This window comes from Schistocerca piceifrons, chromosome 1 (genome assembly GCF_021461385.2).
Source record: "Schistocerca piceifrons isolate TAMUIC-IGC-003096 chromosome 1, iqSchPice1.1, whole genome shotgun sequence".
Taxonomy (NCBI): domain Eukaryota; kingdom Metazoa; phylum Arthropoda; class Insecta; order Orthoptera; family Acrididae; genus Schistocerca; species Schistocerca piceifrons.
The window spans coordinates 1230094411-1230116864 of record NC_060138.1 but is presented as its reverse complement, the minus strand read 5'-3'; the positions used below and the strand labels follow the sequence as shown (position 1 = coordinate 1230116864).

The window sequence follows — 22454 nt, the reverse complement described above, 5'->3', positions numbered from 1 at the left end:
TCCTCATTATCATTTCATCATCAGTGGAAGGCACTTCCCTAGATGCTCGTGCGGTGGGCCTCTCTGACGAGGCTTCCCCCGTGACAAGACGTGCGGTAAGGCAGAATACATAGTTTTTTTTTTTTTGTCTGATGGTTATGAGAGAAGCGAGAGGCTGAAACACTAAGCCAGCACATAGCATACTCCTCTACAGTATCTGCAAGGGTCTCTGTGATTAACATCGCATGTGACAGGCAAGTCACTGTCAAGTATATCACAAGCTTTTACTCCAGAAGTCATTGAGAGGATATTTGGAATTTAACCCAGAACTTAAACACAGAGCCTAGTAATCGTAAACTGTACAACATCACACTTCTTCCGCTTGCTAGTATTGACTACGTAAATATTTTCACCAACAGGATTCGAACTGGCTACCTCTGTATTCACCAGTACCATTCAACATCGCTGGTCATAAAACATCAAATGCAATTTTAAAACGAGACATTTATTTAAAACATCATAAAAGTACAACAGTCCTAAAAGAACACATCAAAAGCATCAAAGCACAACCAATACCGCACTGAAGTGAACTCAGAAAGTTTCAAAACAACTTTCAAAGATCAATAGTATACCGGGTGATTAAAAAGTCAGTATAAATTTGAAAACTGAATAAATCACGGAACAATGTAGATAGAGAGGTACAAATTGACACACATGCTTGGAATGACATGGGGTTTTATTAGAACCAAAAAAATACAAATGTTCAAAAAATGCCCGACAGACGGCGCTTCATCTAATCAGAATAACAATGATTAGCATAACAAAGCAAGACAAAGCAAAGATGATGTTCTTTACAGGAAATGCTCAATATGTCCACCATCATTCCTCAACAACAGCTGTAGTCGAGAAAAAATGTTGTGAACAGCACTGTAAAGCAAGTCCAGAGCTATGGTGAGGCATTGGCGTAGGATTTTGTCTTTCAGCATCCCTAGAGATGTCGGTCGATCACGATACACTTGCGACTTCAGGTAACCCCAAAGCCAATAATCGCACGGACTGAGGTCTGGGGACCTCGGACGCCAAGCATGACAAAAGTGGCGGCTGAGCACACGATCATCACCAAACGACGCGCGCAAGAGATCTTTCAAGCGTCTAGCAATATGGGGTGGAGCGCCATCCTGCATAAACATCGTACGTTCCAGCAGGTGTTTATCAGCCAGGCTGGGGATGATGCGATTCTGTAACATATCGGCGTACCTCTCACCCGTCATGGTAGCAGTTACAAAACCAGAATCACGCATTTATTCGAAGAAAAAAGGCCCGATAACGGTAGAAGTGGTAAATCCAACCCATACCGTGATTTTCTCGTCGTGCAATGGAGTTTCCACGAAAGTGCTAGGATTTTCGGTAGCCCAAATTCTGCAGTTGTGGGCATTGATAGACCCTCGGAGCGTGAAATGAGCTTCGTGGGTCCACAACACATTACTCAACCAATCGTCATCTTCTGCCATCTTTTGAAATGCTCACACCACAATTGCCCTCTGCTTCACTAAATCGCCAGGTAACAGTTCATGATGCCGATGGATTTTGTACGGATAGCATCGGAGGGTACGCCTAGGTGCCAATCACACAGTAGTGTATGGAATGCCGGTGCGACGTGCGACTGCACGAGCGCTGACTTCCCCGTGGATAGACGAACCCGCTGCAGTCTCCATTTCTTCCTGAACTGTCTCAGCAGCATTACGCCTTGTGCTCGGTGGGCCACTACGGGGTCTATCGTCTAAACAACCCGTGGCTTCGAACTTCGAAATCATTCACGCCACAGCTGCATTTGTCAACGGACCTCTTCACCTTTTCGAATCCCCTTCCTATGGCGATAGGATCGTAACGCTGAACTAGCACATTCCCGATTCTGATAATACAGCTGCACTAAAAGCGCCTTTTCAGGTAACGTCAACATGCTGCGACTGCTGGCGCATCTGATTCTCTCTCCCCCTTTTCTTTTATTGATTTTAATTCCCCCCGAAGGGGGCGGGCTGGCACCAGCTTAGTACGCTGCTCTACAGCCTACAGACTTTTATTTTAAAAAACGGAAGAAGAAAGAAACAAGAAAAACAGGCGATAAAAGGGTGACATCAAGTGTAAAATGGCGGAAAAATGCGGAAAGTTAAAACAGAAAGCAAAAGGGGTTGGCAACGTCAATAAAAGACACAGTAATCAGGCAAGTAACATAGCACACACACAATTAATAAAAACACGGCGACAGTCTGGTTTCTGTTCGCAAGAGATAAAAGGCACACTCAGCGACAGTATGATGGCCATTCGCAACACTTCCCAAAAAACACAACACGGAACACTCACTGTAAAACACTGCACGAAAGTGGCGGCACAAAGATGACACTCTCGAGCCAAAGGCAGATGGGGGGGGGGGAGGGACCTGGAGGAGGGGGAAGAACAAGGAGGGAGGAAGGAAAAAAACGAAAAAGGGGGGGGACCAAGGAGGGAGAGGACTAATAAAGGGGGAGAAGGGCAGACGCGAGAGGGAATGAGAGGAGGCAGAGGAGGGAAATGTAAAAGGACTCGGGGGAGAGAAGGGGGCAAAGAGAGGGGAGGTGGGGAAAAAGAGGATGGAAGGGGGGGGGGGAGAGTGAGCCCGGGAAAAGGACAGAGGAAACGAGGGGGAGTGAGGATCAGAGTTGATAGGAGGGATAAATGGAGGGAGAGAGGGCATCATGTGGGAGGGGGAGTTGATGGAAGCCACCTTGGGAAAGGAGATGTAGGGTGTAGAGATGGAGGGTAGGGGGGACACAACAGTGAAGACGTGGCAGGGGGCGGGGATGGGAGAGGAGAGGAGCAACCAGGGGGTGAGGGGGTTCAAGGTGGCGGGAGGTGTAGAGGATGCGGATATGTTCGAGGAACAGGAGCAGATGGGGGAAAGGAATGAGATCATAGAGGATCCGCTTGGGGGACAGGAGGCGTATACGGAAGGCGAGGCAGAGTGCATGACGCTCGAGGATCTGGAGGGACTTATAGAATTTGGGGGGGGGGGGGCAGATATCCAGACAGGACTGGCATAACAGAGGATGGGACGGATTAAGGATTTGTGGGTGTGGAGGATGGTAGAGGGGTGCAACCCCCATGTCTGGCCAGAGAGGAGTTTGAGGAGTCGGAGGTGGTTGTGGGCTTTGGATTGGATGGAGCAGAGATGAGGGATCCAGGTGAGGTGACGGTCAATGGTGAGGCCAAGGTAGGTGAGGGTGGGGGTGAGGTGGACAGAACGGGTGGAGACAGTAAGGGAGAAATCCAGGAGCCCGAAGGAGCGAGTGGTATGACCGACGATGATTGCCTGGGTCTTGGAAGGATTGATTTTCAGGAGCCACTGGTTACACCATGCAGCAAAAAGGTCATGGTGATTCTGGAGAAGTCGTTGGGACCATTGGAGGGTAGGAGCGAGGGCGAGGAATGCGGTGTCATCAGCACATTGCAAGAGGTGTTTTAGGGGGGGGGGGGGTTGGGGCAATCTGCCGTGTACTGGAGGTAGATGAGAGGGGAGAGGACAGAGCCCTGGGGCACACCTGCAGAGGGGTAGAAGGTGTGGGAATTGGCATTATGGATGGTAATAGAAGGTGTGGGAATTGGCATTATGGATGGTAACATAGGAGGGGCGGTGGGAGAGGAAGGAGGCCATCAGACGGTTGTAGTTGATAGGAAGGACGTAGGTTTGGAGTTTAAACAGGAGACCGGGATGCCAGACACAGTCGTAGGCCTTTTCGAGATCAAGTGAGACAAAAATGGCTGAGCGATGGGAGTTAAGCTGGAGGGAGAGGAGATGAGTGAGGCGGAGGAGTTGGTCATCAGCAGAGAAGGAAGGTCGAAAGCCACATTGGGCGTTGGGGAGGAGGTGGTTTTGGCGGAGGTTGTGATGGATGCGCTGGGAAAGGATGGATTCCAAGAGCTTGCTGAACACCGATGTGAGATAGATAGGACGATAGGAAGAGGCATCAGATGGAGGCATGTTGGGTTTGGAGTACATCAGGATACAGGAGGTTTTCCACAGGTCGGAATAGAATCCAGTGGCAAGGATGACATTGTAGAGTGTGGCAAGGATTGAAAGGAAGGAGGGAGGGCAGTGTTTGAGGTGGCGGTAGGTAATGCAGGCGTGGCCGGGAGCAGTGTTGCGTTTTGTGTGGAGTGTGAGGCTGATGTCCTGTGTAGTGATGGGAGTGTTAAGTTCAGATGGTGGTGTGTGGCCCAAGTACTGGAAGCTAGGAGCAAGGGGAGGAACAGAGGTATTCGTACGGTCCATGACGTCAGGGAAGAGGGAATAATCAAAGTGGGGATCATCTGGAATGGAAGAAACATCTGAGAGGTGAGAGGCAAAGTGTTTGGCCTTACTGAGGTTGTCAGGAAAGGGACGGTCATTAAGAAGGAGAGGGTACTGGGGAGTGGGGTGGTTCCCAGTAAGGCGGTGGAAAGCAGACCAATACGTGGAAGAGTTTATGGGGAGTGTGGTGTTGAGTTGTGTACATGTCTGGCGCCAGGCACGGCGTTTCTTCGCTGTAAGCAGGTTGCGGATGTGTCGTTGTAATAGCCGGTGGCGGGTAAGTGTATCCCGGTCACGAGTGCGGAGAAAAGAGCGGTAGAGGCGGCAGGACTCTCGAAGGAGAAGGACGGCCTGTGGAGGCAGGGCGGGGCGGTGAGGGTGGATGGCTTTGGTGGGGATATGGGTGGCGATGGCGTCAGACAAGGTCTGGTGCAGGAAGGCAGCAGCGCGAGAGATGTCATCAGGAGATTGGGGGGTAAGGTCGTGGCCGTCAACCTGGGTGTGAGTGGAGTCCCGATAGGCATCCCAGTTGGCACGGGAGTAATCATCGACAAGTTGATTCTCTCTCTCTCATTACAGCTCCTTTTATACACGATTGTGATGCGCAGTCACTGACGTTTTGTTGTCCAGCGCCATCTGTCGGACATTTTGTGAACTTTGTTTTTTTTTTTTTTTTTTTTGTTCTAGTAAAACCCCATGTCATTCCAAGCATGTGTGTCAATTTTTACCTCTCTATCTACATTATTCCGTGGTTTATTAAGTTTTCAAATTTATACTGACTTTTTGATCACCTGGTATATGAAGTAGGATAAAGTAGCACTGTAAATATGAGTTTATGATTACTACACATGGAGAAAGAAGGTAAGATAATTTATATGAAAGTCAAGTTGATGACAGTGAAGACGATGTTGCATGCAAAAGTGTGATTGAGGTATTAAAAGGGATCCCTAGTTCTAGTTAAAGGCTGGGTTCGTTCACCGTTCTGATGCAGGCAGCGTCTCTACTACCACAATTCACAGTGCAGTGGAGGTCGACACGAGCAGAATGATACAGAACAACTCACCTGGTACGACGGAGGGGTCGGTGCGACCGGTGTAGGCATACTGGTAGTAAAAGACGGGCTGCTCCATAGTAGCGCTCAGGATGTGCACAGTCGTGTCGCAGGGCTCACCGTTGTTCAGGTCCGTAGTCATCTGTGCCAGCATAGGACTTGCATGTAATCCGGCTTTAAATGCTATGTACTCCAGTTTATTTACAGCTACTATACCAATAATACGGCATTTATTACAAAAGTTATAGTCTATAACTGTAAATAGTCTCCATTTTAATTCATTTTGTTTTCTGCTTACTATACAGGGTGGTCCATTGACAGTGACCGGGTCAAATATCTCACGAAATAAGCATCAAACGAAAAAACTACAAAGAACGAAACTCGTCTAGCTTGAAAGGGGAAACCAGATGACGCTATAGTTGGCCCGCTAGATGGCGCTGCCATAAGTCAAACGAATATCAACTGCGTTGTTTAAAACAGGAGCCCCCATTTTTATTACGTAAAGAAATACGTAAGGAAATATGAATGTTTTAGTCGGACCACTTTTTTCGCTTTGTGATAGATGGCGCTGTAATAGTCACAAACTTATAAGTACGTGGTATCACGTAATATTCCGCCAGTGCGGACGGTATTTGCTGCGTGATACATTACCCGTGTTAAAATGGACCGTTTACCAATTGCAGAAAAGGTCGATATCGTTATTGTGGATTGGCAGGAGAGCCAACCCACGAATTTTAGAGGAAGCCGAAAGGCACGCGTTTTAGCTCACGCAGGCTGGCGTGAGGTCTGGAACAGGACAAGGAATTTAGACTAGAAAAAAAAGGATGTAGCTGGTGGAATACTTAACTTTAATCCATTAATGTTGAACGTAGCTCTTGTCTGTACATTATTTACAATATCAATAGTAACTGAACATGGCGTCTTGCTAGGACGTAGCAAATGACGTAGCTGAAGGCTATGCTAACTATCGTCTCGGCAAATGAGAGCGTATTTTGTCAGTGAACCATCGCTAGCAAAGTCGGCTGTACAACTGGGGCGAGGGCTAGGAAGTCTCTCTAGACCGGCCGTGTGACGGCGCTCGGTCTGCAATCACTGATAGTGGCGACACGCGGGTCTGACGTATACTCCTGGACCGCGGCCGATTTAAAGGCTACCACCTAGCATGTGTGGTGTCTGGCGGTGACAACACAATCGTATTGATATATGGCTATTGTGATCAAAATGCCCAACGGGCGTGTGCTATGTATGCTGCTCGGTATCCTGGACGACATCATCCAAGTGTCCGGACCGTTCACCGGATAGTTACGTTATTTAATGAAACAGGAAGTGTTCAGCCACATGTGAAACGTCAACCACGACCTGCAAAAAATGATAATTCCCAAGTAAATGTTTTAGCTGCTGTCGCGGCTAATCCGCACATCAGTAGCAGACAAACCGCGCGAGAATCGGGAATCTCAAAAACGTCGGTGTTGAGAATGAGACATCAACGTCGATTGCACCCGTAGCATATTTCTATGCACCAGGAATTGCATGGAGACGACTTTGAACGTCGTGTACAGTTCTGCCACTGGGTACAAGATAAATTACGGGACGATGACAGATTTTTTGCACGCGTTCTATTTAGCGGCGAAGCATCATTCACCAATAGCGGTAACGTAAACCGACGTAATATGCACTACTGGGCAACGGAAAATCCACGATGGCTGCAACAAGTGGAACATCAGCGACCTTGGCGGGTTAATGTATGGTGCGGCATTATGGGAGGAAGGATAATTGGCCCCCATTTTATCGTTGGCAATCTAAATGGTGCAATGGATGCTGATTTCCTACGTAATGTTCCACCGACGTTACTACAAGATGTTTCACTGCATGACAGAATGGCGATGTACTTCCAACATGATGGATGTCCGGCACATAGTGCAACTTCACTCGGGCTTGTGCACAATCTTTTATCATGACTCGTCTGCAAAAGGGGTTCGGTTGTGTACAGTTGCATTAGCGCCCTATATTAAGTAAATAGCCAGCCTAAGTACAGCAGTGAATGAATTCAAGCATTTGTCTAAATCAGGATCGTTCACAAATGATTTACACCGACAACAGTTTAGAATGAAAACGTTTTTATTTTACTAAAGCACATCCACAAAACAAACTGATGGCCACGTGATACTATGTCGGCGGCTCTTAGCCGCAAAGACCTTACCGCACCGACCGACCACGATCAAAAGACCACGACCTTTGTCCACTATCCTCTGTCCTGTGTCCGGTCACGTGACAGTACATTAGTCAAATATATTATTTCTAAACATTTACAATGTTACAATATTAAAATACGTAAAACTAAATACCTTATATTATTTTGTAGACAATCATCAGATTATTTACATATCTAAGGGCACTCCACTTTTTGGCAGTTTCACCCCTCTTCTTTTGTTTAATCATGTCTTTGCCTAAAAGGTGTGGCATACTAAATACTCATTTTGCTCTACCTAGATCGAAAACTGAACAGTACCTTCACAATAAAAGACAATAACTTATTATGCACAGGTTCTCAAACATCCTTACAACTTAATTTTTGTATAAAACATGTTCTTTAATGTCCAAAATATTATCCCTGCTACGATGATTTAAATTTGAGTTTTGAACTATTCTGAAGAGCTCTTATGTTTATGGAGTACTCCTATTTCAGTGATCAGATACCCAGCAAATCCAATGATTAGCAAGACAAGCACACCTTACATTATTAACATATGTACCAAGCTATGCACTGAGACATAAGCAATTATGTAACTAAGTAATTCAATGTGAAACTGTTACATGCTGCCTCCTCTCTTTATCAAGAAGGTGACTCCACAAATATATTGACTTGTGCTTGCTAGACCTCAACTGTTTTTCCACAGTAAACATTACCACATCCAGCAAATTAGTTATACTATTACAGTATCCCTTGTAACCTCACAATAGCTCGCGTGCGGTTGAAGCGATATTGAATAGCATATTTCATGACAGGTGGATTGGTCGTCGAGGCACCATACTATGGCCCGCACGTTCACCGGATCTGAGGTCCCCGGATTTCTTTCTGTGGGGAAAGTTGAAGGATATTTGCTATCGTGATCCACCGACAACGCCTGACAACTTGCGTCAGCGCATTGTCAATGCATGTGCGAACATTACGGAAGGCGAACTACTACCTGTTGAGAGGAATGTCGTTACACGTATTGCCAAGTGCATTGAGGTTGACGGACATCATTTTGAGCATTTATTGCATTAATGTGGTATTTACAGGTAATCACGCTGTAACAGCATGCGTTCTCAGAAATGATAAGTTCACAGAGGTACATGTATCACTTTTTTTTCCTTTATTGTTATTTTAATACCTGAACAATCAGGTAGGCTGTCAGCGGCATGCTACGCCGCTCTTCAGCCATAGTGTTGACAATAACAGAACACAGAATGGAGAATCAGAATGAACATAGTGACGAGCAAAAAAATAGTGGTCACAGATACACAAAAAACACGGAGCCGTTCACACTCGACGATAACGACACTGAAAACACGTTGACACGGCGCACATAACACTGATGAATCCGACAGCACAAGTGAACGTAGATGTATCACATTGGAACAACCGAAATAAAAATGTTCATACGTACCTACGTTCTGTCTTTTAATTTAAAAAACCTACCCGTTACCAACTGTTCGTCTAAAATTGTGAGCCATATGTTTGTGACTATTACAGTGCCATCGATCACAAAGCGAAAAAAGTGGTCCAACCAAAACATTCATATTTCTTTACGTACTACACGAATATGTAATAAAAAAAAGTGGGTTCCTATTTTTAAAAAACGCAGTTGATATCAGTTTGACCTATGGCAGCGCCATCTAGCGGGCCAAACATAGCGCCATCTGGTTTCCCCCTTCAAGCTAGACAAATTTCGTTCTTTGTAGTTTTTTCCTTTGACGCTTATTTCGTGAGATATTTGGCCCGGTGACCATCAATGGACCACCCTGTATAGTGCATCAAACGTGATACCGTAGGTAATATACTGTTAGTGTTATAATATGTTATATGAACTTAGTAACAACTTTCCAACTATAGAGCAGTGAAATAATTCCTTGGCCGGTATAAAACTAATAAGAACAAGAAAAAGTTTATAAATTTATGTACTCGCGTAGTCCGTTACCCCGTGCTGTCTTTCCTGGTTTATGCACTTGGCGCAGCTTGCGTGTCAGATCTCTTGACTGTAATTGCATGGTACAGCTGCCACTGATTAACGCATGCGCAGTGTACTGCAGTGTTTGTTGTTATTGGTTATGGGAACCGGTGTGTGACAGAGGAAGAGTACACATTAGGCTAGAATCATCCCGCACCCCCTTCCTTTATATTCAGTTCACGGATGGCGCACGAGAAGAAATATGGTAGGTACCCCACTGTATTCGACCGAACTTGTCTGCTTTTGCCTTCGTGGGCATTTCGGGAATTACGACTTGGCGAAAGCAATATGGGTCTAGGCTCCTTTTAAATCATGGGTTTCGGATTTAGAAAGTAAAACTAAACTCAGCCCGAAACAGGCGATGAGGACCCAACGGTACCGACCGGCCGCCGTGTCATCCTCAGACCACAGGCCTCACTGGATGCGGAGGAGGAGGGGCATGTGTCCAGCCCATCGATCTCCCGGCCGTATGTCAGATTACGAGACCGGAGCCGCTGCTTCTCAATCAAGTAGCTCCTCAGTTTGCCTCACAAGGGCTGAGTGCGTCCCGCTCGCCAACAGCACTCGGCAGACCGGATGGTCACCCATCCAAGAGCTATCCCAGCCCGAAAGCACTTAACCTCTGTGGACAGACGGGAACCGGTGTTACCACTGCCCAAGGCCGTTGGCATTTTGAGAGTAAGGCTCCATATAATCATTAGCCATATTGACTCTAGTGAAGCATGCCGCTATTCTTGTGATGTATCACACTGGAGTTCGAGGAGCAACTCGATGCTCTTGAGTTCAATAAACCATCTGCTCACGAAGCAAGCAGCTCTTCATTGAACTTTCTATTTCGATAATCTAACCTCTTACGGGACCCGTAAAGACAAGCAGAACTCGACACTTTGTCCAATGAAGGTTTTGTAAACTATCGCCTCTGTCGGTGAAGTACAATCTACAAACGACGTCTTCCGTGCAAAAATTACACTTCTTCAGAATTCTTACGATAAATCCTAGTCTTATTCATATTGGGTTTCATAAGTTCCCGTTGTGCACCGACTGTTTCAGGAAGGAAGGACAGCGATCAGTCATGAACAATCTGAATTTTATTGAAGATCGACTTCAACTATAGAATAAAAATGTTCAAATGTGTGTGAAATCTTATGGGACTTAACTGCGAAGGTCATCAGTCCCTAAGCTTACACACTACTTAACCTAAATTATCCTAAAGACAAACACACACACCCATGCCCGAGGGAGGACTCGAACTATAGAACAGTCATCATCAGAGCATAAAGCGCTTAGTGTGGACACATTGACATAAAGTTCAGGTGCAGGTAGACCATAATTTGAATACTGACATACATATAGCAGTTATAACAAAAGACAGAACTAGTGGAACCAAAGTTGTCCAAATATGATATAAAACGTTTGTATTAGACTCCGACCACTGTTTTATGTTAAGATATCGACCACTTTGGTCCCAATAGCTGTATATTTTGTAATGATTGCAATGTGTATTTCTGTATTCAAACTGTGATCTACACGCGCCTGAGCATTACGTCGATGTGACCACATTAGGTGTTTTATGCACTGATGATGACTATTTTATGGCTGAAATCGATCTGCAATAAAATTCAGATTCTTCACGAGTGATCGCTGCCCTTCCTTCCTGAAAATCTCAATCCAACATCTGTCTTTCTCAGATTTGTTTGGGAGTTCCAGCTTGACAGACATTCCCAGACCTTTGGTGGTTGTGGATGATTCTAGTGATCGACTGACGATCGTGTAGCCAAGCAATATGGGAACTTTTCGTCTCTTTGCGCGTTTTACGTTCCAGGTATTTACGATGGAGGTCGGATGCCAGTCTTTACATCAAAGATCCTCACTCAATATGGCGCTGTGGAGTGGTCTGGAAATTAATCATAGGCGCTACTCCAAAGTACGCTGAAAGTAATTTTACGTCGAAACCTCTTCCCTCCTTACTGGCTAAATACTGACGATGAAGACGTTGTCACCACTCGATTTCAAGCTGGCTAACTCATTCTCATGCGCTAAAGGATATATAATCTCAGGAACGGAAAAGTGATTGTTACAAACAATTTATTTAGAGAGTAGTATTGTGATCTCTTTCCCTTACTTTCTCTCTGAGTGGTAGCTGTGTTTCAATTACGAAGCTGGAAACTCAATCAAGCGCTCTCTATTTAGCGAAAACGTCCATTAGTTGTAAGGTGTTGTTCTGGTCTTCAGTCCAAAGACTGGTCTGATGCAGTTCTCCACGCTTGTCTACTCTGAGCAAGTCTCTTCATCTCTGCGTAACAAGTGCAAGTAACATCCAATTGAACCTTCGTATTACACTACTGTTTGGAAAAAGTGAAACACCAACACTGAGAGATGTGATCACAATGAAATTAATTCCACCGATCAGGGACATGACGCTAAACAAATAATTAGCATTACAGTCCTATAAATGCACTGTGACTGACGAAATTCAGTGCAGAGCAGCGCGAGAACGTGCTCTAATCAGAGCCACTAGACATCATGGCATGGAATCAAAGACCGCCTGAAATGCTTCTGGGGAATAGTTTGCCACGCGTTTTGAAGGCGCGTCCACAAAGCATCAACTGTGACTGCAGGAGCACCTCAAGGAACAAGTCGCAGACCAATCATATCCCTGACATATCTGATAGGCCACACGTCAGGTAAACGGGCAGGCCAGGGAAGAAGTGGTACCCATTGTTCTTCGGAGAACGCTTGCACACTCCTCGCCACATGCGGCCAGGCGTTGTCCTGTTGGAATATGGCATGTGGAACAGACTGCAGGAGGGGCCGTGCCTTGGGCTGTAAAACCTCCCTGACGTAGCACCAACTATTCAGACTGCCCTCAAGAAGTAGGAGGTGAGATCGCGTGTTACGGTCAATGGCGCCCCATACCATGACACCTGGCATTTGTCTGCTATGCCTATCACCAGTACGGTCTGCCCCACTGCGTTCTCCATGGCGGCGCCGAACACGTATGTGGGTCGCTGTAGACAAGTTGAAGCGGGACTCGTCCGAAAACACTGAATTTGGCCACTCGGCACATCATTGTCGGCGTTCACGTGCGCATTGTAGTCTCCGGTGTTGGTGGGATCTGGTCAACGGAAGCCGATGTAATGACACGTATGCCACCAGTCTAGCCTGCAGGAGACGGTGTCGAATTGTAAACGCTGATATGTCAACACCCGTTGCAGTGCTTCAACGTCGCGCCAGCATTGTGGACGAAGCTGTTGTATTCATTACGGCCAAACGGACAAGATGGCGGTCACCTCGCACTCTGGTCACATTGTTCGTCCAGTACCATGTCGGCGCTGTGTATGGCCCTCGTCTCACCATTGCTTCCATATACGCTTCACTGTTGAAGCAGCGTGCCCTGTACGAGACACAATATCACGGAACGACAGACCCACCTCCCGGAAAGAAATGATTCTGCTCCGTTCGAACGCATTTCACATGCCGATATTCCATCCGGTGATGTCGGCGAGGCATAGTGGCACATGGTTACACCTTTTTTTCGTATGAAGGTTCCGTATGGACGGTGCATTGTGTAACACTGACCTGTCCAGTCACACAATATTGATAACCTGTCATTATAGTAGCAGCAACCGATCTAACAACTGCACCAGACACTTGTTGTCTTATATAGGTGTTGCCGACCGCAGCGCTGTATTCTGCCTGTTTACCAGTGTGCGATTTGTGCTTTTACCAGTGGGGGGGGGGGGGGATGTCTTAGGGGGTTAGTATAATTATATATGTTACTAGCTTGGACCGTGGCGTTACCCATGGATAAACAGTTATTTATAAATAGATGTTAATGCCGAAACTCACTATTCACGCGTATGCACTATCAGAAAAGCCACTTTGTGAGATGTTTTAGTAAACCTTCAAATTTAGATCTCTCCTGAGTTGATCAGGAACCATCATGTCTGATTTTCAAAGAGATGGACGAGAGAACTGTGACTTTCAAGAAAAGCTTGAAAAGCATTAAATGAGGAAGCAACCCAACGTACGCGAAAAATATGGCCTAGTTTTAATAGCTGCGAGGATAATTCTTGTGAAACATTTTGTAGTAGTCTGATTTTTGAGACTTCGAGAAAACACAGAATATAAGGAATCTAAAAAAACCTTTATATCGTATACATCTGCTACATCACTCATAACATCGTGGACAGCTAATTTCATTTTGTGGTTCATACAATGAACGACAGTTAAATCCTTATGTGAATGAATACGCAGCAGAGCGGCTACGCCTTTGTAAGGTGCAATCATTGTTGAGCCACCATCTGTTGCGACACCTACAAGGTGGTTTTTTAGTTCATCATTTGTAATGCCATACTTTTCAAGAGCTGCTAACAGTGTGCTGAAAATGCATTCTCCTGTCCCACTTTCTCATTCAACAATGTCAAAAAAATAATCGCAAGCAACTCCCTCAAAGGACAAACGTATATATATTATTAAACAAGTTTTATTGGAAACCGTTGTACTTTCGTCCATCATGATACAAGCTCGCAAGTAAACGGATGACGCACCTTAGACGAAAGCAACAATGACATGTTAATGATGATTTAGTTCTAAACGTTTTGAAATGCTTAACTACTACATGCATGGAGAGCTGCATCAAATCAGTCTCTGGACTGAAGACAACAACAATAACTACTAGATAACACTTTTTCAAAATTAATAAGCAAACATATTAATAGTATTAATAGTAAGACTGTATCAAACACTTTCAGTGTTCGGCTCCATAAATTTAAATTGTATGTAAAGTTTTACTCCAGTACGTGGGAAACAAACATCCCAGGTTGGGATGCATAAATTAAAACCAGAGGAGAGGATGGTCTGACGCAAAGAGGGGGAAATCCCCCCCCCCCCCCATCCCCCCCTGCAAATCGCACACTGCTGTTTACATATCTCTGTATTTGAATATGCATGCCTATACCAGTTTTTTTTTTAACTTCACTGTAAATAAGGGTAATTACATGGGGTCTGAATCCTTCTCTTCCGTAATGGGAGTCTACTTCAATAATCGCTGCATCACCTCGCTAGGTCAGACGGCGGAAGACTTGTCCAAAACGACTGAGCAAACACATCATACGTCATGTATGGGCACAAACATAAACGGTGGAAATTAGAGGGCATAACTGATGTTTCCAGAGGCAAAGAGGGAAACATGAAATTTTGTTGAGTCCAGAAGGTCATAACGAGCTTGGGACATAAATGAGACGATGAGGCTTTAGCCCCACAAAGCGGGCGAGGACCGCGTGCGACAGGCCGTGCGTAGCGACTCACCTCAGCGTAGGGTATGGCTGCGTCGGCGCTGATAGTAGTCACGTTGCCGAAGTAGAACAGCCTGACGGCGTCCGCCACGGCCAGCTTCTCGTCCATGTCCCCCAGACGGAGAATGTTGTCGATCGCACCTTCGAAGTCAGAGTTCAACTCCGCCAGTGTACTGTCGGGAATGTAACCTGCAACGGTTAAAAAATGGCTCTAAGGACTACGGGACTTGACATCCGAGGTCATGACTCCCCTACACTTAGAACTACTTAAACCTAACTAACCTAAGGGACATCACACACATCCACGCCCGAGGCAGGATTCGAACCTGCGGACTGAAGCGCCTACAACCGCTCGGCCACAGCGGCTGGCCTGCAACGGTTAAAAATTAATCACTGTCGCCCCTAAGCAAAATGAGTTACAGCTTTAATTTCCTGAACCCAAACCAATTGCATCAACTGCGGAGGTCGCAGTGGATTCTAGATATCTACAAGGCGTCTATCTACACTTCTGCCCATTAAAATTGCTACACCATGAAGATGACGTGCTACAGACGTGAAATTTAACCGACAGGAAGAAGATGCTGTGATATGCAAATGATTAGCTGTTCAGAGCATTCACACAAGGTTGGCGCCGGTGGCGACACCTACAACGTGCTGACATGAGGAACTTTTCCAACCGATTTCTCATACACAAACAGCAGTTGACTGGCGTTGCCTAGTGAGACGTTGTTGTGATGCCTCGTGTAAGGAGGAAACATATCTACCATCACGTTTCCGACTTTGATAAAGGTCGGATTGTAGCCTATCGCGATTGCGGTTTATCGTATCGCGACATTGCTGCTCGCGTTGGTCGAGATCCAATGACTGTTAGCAGAATATGGACTCGGTGAGTTCAGGATGGTAATACGGAACGCCGTGCTGCATCCCAACGGCCTCGTATCACTACCAGTCGAGATGACAGGCATCTTATCCGCATGGCTGTAACGGGTCGTGCAGCCACATCTCGATCCCTGAGTCAACAGATGGGGACGTTTGCAAGACAACAACCATCAGCACGAACACTTCGACGACGTTTGCAGCAGCATGGACTATCAGCTCGGAGACCATGGCTGCGGTTACCCTTGACGCTGCATCGCAGACAAGAGCGCCTGCGATGGTGTACTCGACGACGAACCTGGGTGCACGAATGGCAAAAAGTCATTTTTTCGGATGAATTCAGGTTCTGTTTACAGCATCATGATGGTCGCATCCGTGTTTGGTGACATCGCGGTGAACGCACATTGGAAGCGTCTGTTCGTCATCGCCATACTGGCGTATCACCCGGCGTGATGGTATGGGGTGCCATTGGTTACACGTCTCGGTCACCTCTTGTTCGCATTGACGGCACTTTGAACAGTGGACGATACATTTCAGATGTGTTACGACCCGTGGCTCTACCGTTCATTCGATCCCTGCGAAACCCTACACTTCAGAGGGATAATGCACGACTGCATGTTTCAGGTCCTGTACGGGCCTTTCTGGATACAGAAAATGTTCGACTGCTGCCCTGGCCTGCACATTCTCCAGATCTCTCGCCAATTGAAAACTTCTGGTCAACCTGTACACGCAATCCAAGCTCAGTTTGACTCAATGCCCAGGCGAATCAAGGCCGTTATTACGGCTAGAGGTGGTTGTTCTGGGTATTGATTTCTCAGGATCTATGCACCCAAATCGCGTGAAAATGTAATCACATGTCAATTGTAGTATAGTATATTTGTCCAATGAATACCCGTTTTTATCATCTGCATTTCTTCTCGGTGTAGCAATTTTAATGGCCAGTAGTGTATTTCCTCTAACATTAAAAGAAGTAGAGGCAGATAGGGACATATGATCTTGCTTTGTGGTCCCTTCAAGCTCACAATCCATTCATCCCATTCAGAGGCAGATAGTGTACATAAGAATGGAGGACCTATTCTAGTTTACACCGAACGAAAGGCTTCAAAAATTGGATCACAGAGCCATTCGCTACCGCCTCTGAGTTTTGGACGTGTATTACAAGACTTTCATTTTATACCTAGCAGAATTACCTACCTGAATGTAAAAATGGAACTCACCAACAAATGTGGATTGACTTCATTTGAAGACTAATTTCTGCGTAAATAAAAGTATGTACAATGACATGATGCTCTTAAAACTAAGTACTCAGTTTTTCCAGTTACTGCAGGCGTCATGGGCAGTTATTTTTTGTAGGTTTTGGCATCTTCCGAATTATTTACAGTAAGTTAGGTACCAAATGAAAGACGTATGTGCGACAGTGTTGTCAGAACATTGTAAACAAAGGATAATTTCAAAGTACTAAAGATTAAAGTCCGGTCTCCAAAACTGACATACGGCCAGGTGAGTGGTGTCCTGACCATATGCCACTCTGTATCCGCATCCAGCGACGCCTGTGGCTTGAGAAATACACGCCGGTCGATCGCTGCCGTTGGGGCTTCAAGGTCTGTTCTGGAGGAGTTTTAGTTTAGTTTTAAGGATTCAAGTCACCATACTGATAATGAGGCCCTTGTGAAGGCGAAAATTGTGGACACGCTGGTATCAATGAAACACTAACATCGCAGGGTAATGTAATATTTTAACATTATGGAAACCTCATATAATTCACTGTTCGTGTCTGACAGTCTCTTTGATACCTTCGAGATTTCTTATTATTGTGCCGTGGTGACGGGCAAACTACTTGGAACATCCTTCACCTTCTGAGACCCAGTTTATCTATGATGCGATTTTTGCGTAAAACAGTACTTTCGTCTTCCACAACAGCCAATAAAATCACTCTGAGTTGCATGGTACTGGAACAGCGCGTACAACAAGGAAACAAACCGAATACCTTAGAAGGTGGAGTAACTAGTTGCTGAATTACATAAGTATCGCAAATCAGTAGGCATATGATGATGTGAAAGACAATGCATACAGAGGATTTGAGTCAAATAAAATGCGAACTGTGCTGATGCAATGTAAATACTGTGGCAAATTAAATCGACATGGTTTCTATATCTGTACCACATACAGTGAACCTAGAATTACTATTCTCTCTGGCGAGAAAATACACGATCTTTTCAGTTATGATCATTTCAGATCATTGGAGAACCCATTGTTAGCAAAAATAAAAGTATGTCTCATAGTAGACCTACGGTTCACATAATAATGGCTTAGAGCTTAAATCGATCGCTTTTGGATAAATACATGCAAGATTCCTTATCAGGACATCAGAACAGGAAAAGGAGTACGTTTCTTTGCCCGTAGAATCTAAAACAAAAATACTACTTGAAAAGGTCACGTTGTACTGTTGCTTCCATCCTTCAGTCCAACAATTTTCGCATGAATATGGGAGTGCTTCTCAAGCCTATCGTATCACATTACAGAATCACGTGTGCTGCAAAAGAGAGAAGGGCCATGATCTCTAGTCACTATAGGACTACATGTAACATCCTTTGTTGTTTTTCCTTTGCGGCTCCGTTAATTACAGTATTTACGTACAGACATCGATCACCTGTCTTTTGGTCGTTCTTGAGCAAATAATGCATGTACTGTAGTCCATGACAATGGACATGTTACATCCAACAGGAGATGCAAAGCTTTTTATTCTTTTCTGATGAGATTCCTCTCTAGGTATACGCGGAAAACTATTTAACCCTCACAGTACCAACGTGTTTCTCATGACGTGCAGTACCAATGGGTGGGGTGGCCGAGGGGGGGGGGGGGGAAGGGGGGGGGGGGAGCGGGGAAGTAGTTTTTGCTCACCATACAAAAATTTTATAAGTCAAATTTCTATAATTTTTGAAGACCTTTTTTAACAACATATTGTATAAAGAGCTACTGATGTAAAATGGAGGTCTAGAAACTGTAAATTTCTTTCAGCAATCTCTACAGAAACGTATATATTGTATTTTCGCTCTTTTATCTTCCAAGTTTATTTAGTCTTATTTTCTTGAGCAATTCTCATTATGGTAGTAAAATTCGTTACAGAATTGTTGAAGAACAGTTCATCGTTATTCAAAATATTATAGATATTTTAGGTTAACTAGAACAGTTTACATCGAACCGTTTCTGGGATCACTTATTCATAGCTTTCTTCGGAAACGCCTTCACTCTTGGAACATATAACAGTTTTCTTGGTGTGTTTACTGCATGTGTATCTCTTACAGTTGTTACAGATAATGCTTGTTGTCTTCACTTTATTATAATTCACTGCATTTGATCGGCCTTCACGAGAACACAAATGACATCTTCCCCTTCCTCCTTCAGCTTCCTTTGCAGCGAACTTCTGCTTGATGTTCCGAGAATACCTCCCATGGCAGAAACCACACACTTATGGAGTTCTCTAATATTCGTAGCCCTGTCTCCAATGCACTGTTCCCTGAACTGTAGTCCCAATTCTTGAAGAAAGACATTCACTTATCACATTTTGTCTTATTCCACTGTGGGAGTTTGAGCAGAAACAATGCATAACCACTTATCGCTGCTATGTCCACAAGAGTGTAGAAAACAGCAGCCACCTTCTTGTAGCACTCTTAGTTGGAAACTTCCTCACCATTTGATCGATTGAGTCAACGCCGCGTCTCGTCTCATTATGACTGTTTTCTTCTTAGTGTGAGTAGGTATACCAGTTTCAGCGTCATAATGCTGAGTTGATAGTAACAGAAGATTTTTTTGTGTTTTTCACGGGGGATGTTAAAATAATTGTGACTGGAATGTTTTCAGTACTAGAATCACTGAAAGCAAATTTCTCGAATGTAATTCTCTTCTTGAGATGTCTTTCAGTTCTTGGGGTATGTGCTTACTATTAGCTTCTAATGTTTCCAGGAGAGAAACATCCTCCATAAATCTCTGGCCAAATCAACTGAAGTGTAATATCTGTCTGTGGTGATATTTCGCCCTGAATTGTAAATACGAACACCAAGTGTTTCACTGCAGTTGCAGCTGGATTTGATTGTTATCGACTATCATTTTTCTTCCCTGGATACGGCACCATATCTGGTGTTAGAGTCTGTGACCATTCTTTCACGTGTACCGTACTTCCCAGGTTTTTTCTTCATGAAGATCTTGAAGGTACCTCTGCCACGGAACAATGACAACATTTCATCAATAACAGTGTGCAACCCAGCAGAATAATATGTAGTCAGTAATTAATTCATTTTATCAAATACTTCTCGTACTGCAGCAAAATTGTCATGTTCCCTGCGCTCATTTCGCGTCTCTCTGTAATCAAATCTTACTACTTTAGTAAGCTGACGGAATCTAGTTCTACTCATATTAGCAGCACAAACAAACCTACCTGAAGTGTTAGACCATAGATCGGAAATAGGTGATTTAATGTCGCCCTCCTACCCCATAAGAATAAGTAACCCTATATATGCCATGAATTCAGGTTTGTCAGTTTTGTATAAATTCTGTCTCAATGCTTCTTCATTGGTATGCTTTATTACGATGTTAACAATTTCTGGAGATAAGATCTTTTCAAATTATTCTCTTACTGCTCCTACTTTATCTTCATTTCTTACGCCTTCTCGCTCTTTCACTGTATTCTGTGTTACTCGCCTTGTGATATGGGAAGGTTTGGACGTTAAAACTATTCCATTGGTTGTAAAATACTTCTCATGACCTCAGCAGCTGCGTCATAATCCGCAACAGGTGCCCAAAGTTCGTCTTCAGAGTCTGTTTCTACACCAACACTGTGCACATCCTCGCGCACAACACATTCCTCTACAGTTTCATTCACCACTTCATCACTATCACCAAATTCAATTTCTAAGTCGGTAGGTTCTTATAAAATGCCTAACACTTCTCTCTCAGTAAGAGAGAGGCGGTACAAATCAGTTTTGAGGTCACTGTTGCTACCCAAACAGAGAAATTCAGTGCCCAGAGGGTCTACAACGCCAAAAAGTTGTAATTTATGGAATAAGACACTCGTTGTCAAGTCACGTCTACTACTAAGGAGGTAGACTTCATGACGGCTGCCATTAGACTTAAACTAACGGATTAAGTTTAGCTGAAAAAATTATATTTTTATAAAATCTGGTAAAGGAAATAATAAAAAACAATAAATATTTTCATCAGAATATTCAGATGTGAAATACCAATATAAATTACAATATTTCCAAAAGGTGGACACAAAGTACACCCCTCTTGGTACTCTAAGGGTTATTGACGGTGTACACTTTGTGTTCTCTGGCCAATGGTTAGAATCCTGTACAATAAGATTTCTGAGTCAGTCCGTGTACCAGCTGGTTCAGGGTCTGTGGGTGACCGAAATTTTGCGAAGAATCCAGGAACTGACAAGAGTTCTCTCCCATCCTGATCTTGGGAAGCTGTTGTTATTCAGATCAAGAGGAACAAACTCGGGTAATGGGTAAGGTGCTGGGCTTGTATTCTGGCAGAGTGAGGTTGAAATTCCTACCTAGCCATCGTAATTCAAGTACTCCATGGTTTCACGAAATCGCTTCAGAATTACGTTAGGATGACTCTTTCGATAAGGTCACAGCCGACCTGTTCTGGTATCCTACCGTAACCAAGCTAGTGTTTCGTCTCCATCACAGGGTGTTTCAAAAAAATTATACATATTTCTAATGTATATACACTCCTGGAAATGGAAAAAAGAACACATTGACACCGGTGTGTCAGACCCACCATACTTGCTCCGGACACTGCAAGAGGGCTGTACAAGCAATGATCACACGCACGGCACAGCGGACACACCAGGAACCGCGGTGTTGGCCGTCGAATGGCGCTAGCTGCGCAGCATTTGTGCACCGCCGCCGTCAGTGTCAGCCAGTTTGCCGTGGCATACGGAGCTCCATCGCAGTCTTTAACACTGGTAGCATGCCGCGACAGCGTGGACGTGAACCGTATGTGCAGTTGACGGACTTTGAGCGAGGGCGTATAGTGGGCATGCGGGAGGCCGGGTGGACGTACCGCCGAATTGCTCAACACGTGGGGCGTGAGGTCTCCACAGTACATCGATGTTGTCGCCAGTGGTCGGCGGAAGGTGCACGTGCCCGTCGACCTGGGACCGGACCGCAGCGACGCACGGATGCACGCCAAGACCGTAGGATCCTACGCAGTGCCGTAGGGGACCGCACCGCCACTTCCCAGCAAATTAGGGACTCTGTTGCTCCTGGGGTATCGGCGAGGACCATTCGCAACCGTCTCCATGAAGCTGGGCTACGGTCCCGCACACCGTTAGGCCGTCTTCCGCTCACGCCCCAACATCGTGCAGCCCGCCTCCAGTGGTGTCGCGACAGGCGTGAATGGAGGGACGAATGGAGACGTGTCGTCTTCAGCGATGAGAGTCGCTTCTGCCTTGGTGCCAATGATGGTCGTATGCGTGTTTGGCGCCGTGCAGGTGAGCGCCACAATCAGGACTGCATACGACCGAGGCACACAGGGCCAACACCCGGCATGGGAGCGATCTCCTACACTGGCCGTACACCACTGGTGATCGTCGAGGGGACACTGAATAGTGCACGGTACATCCAAACCGTCATCGAACCCATCGTTCTACCATTCCTAGACCGGCAAGGGAACTTGCTGTTCCAACAGGACAATGCACGTCCGCA

The 22454-nt window shown here is 45.2% G+C and overlaps 1 protein-coding gene across 1 annotated transcript in view; it reads right to left on the bottom strand.

Annotated features, from left to right (window-relative positions):
• The window catches only part of LOC124779672 (juvenile hormone esterase-like), an 88357-nt gene that overhangs the window by 19302 nt on the left and 46601 nt on the right, over positions 1 to 22454 (bottom strand). The window contains exons 8-9 of the mRNA XM_047253727.1: positions 14876 to 15051; positions 5367 to 5496 (exon numbers count right to left, since the gene is read on the bottom strand). Of these exons, the coding sequence (XP_047109683.1) occupies positions 5367 to 5496; positions 14876 to 15051 (306 nt within the window). The remainder of the gene's footprint in view (positions 1 to 5366; positions 5497 to 14875; positions 15052 to 22454) is intronic.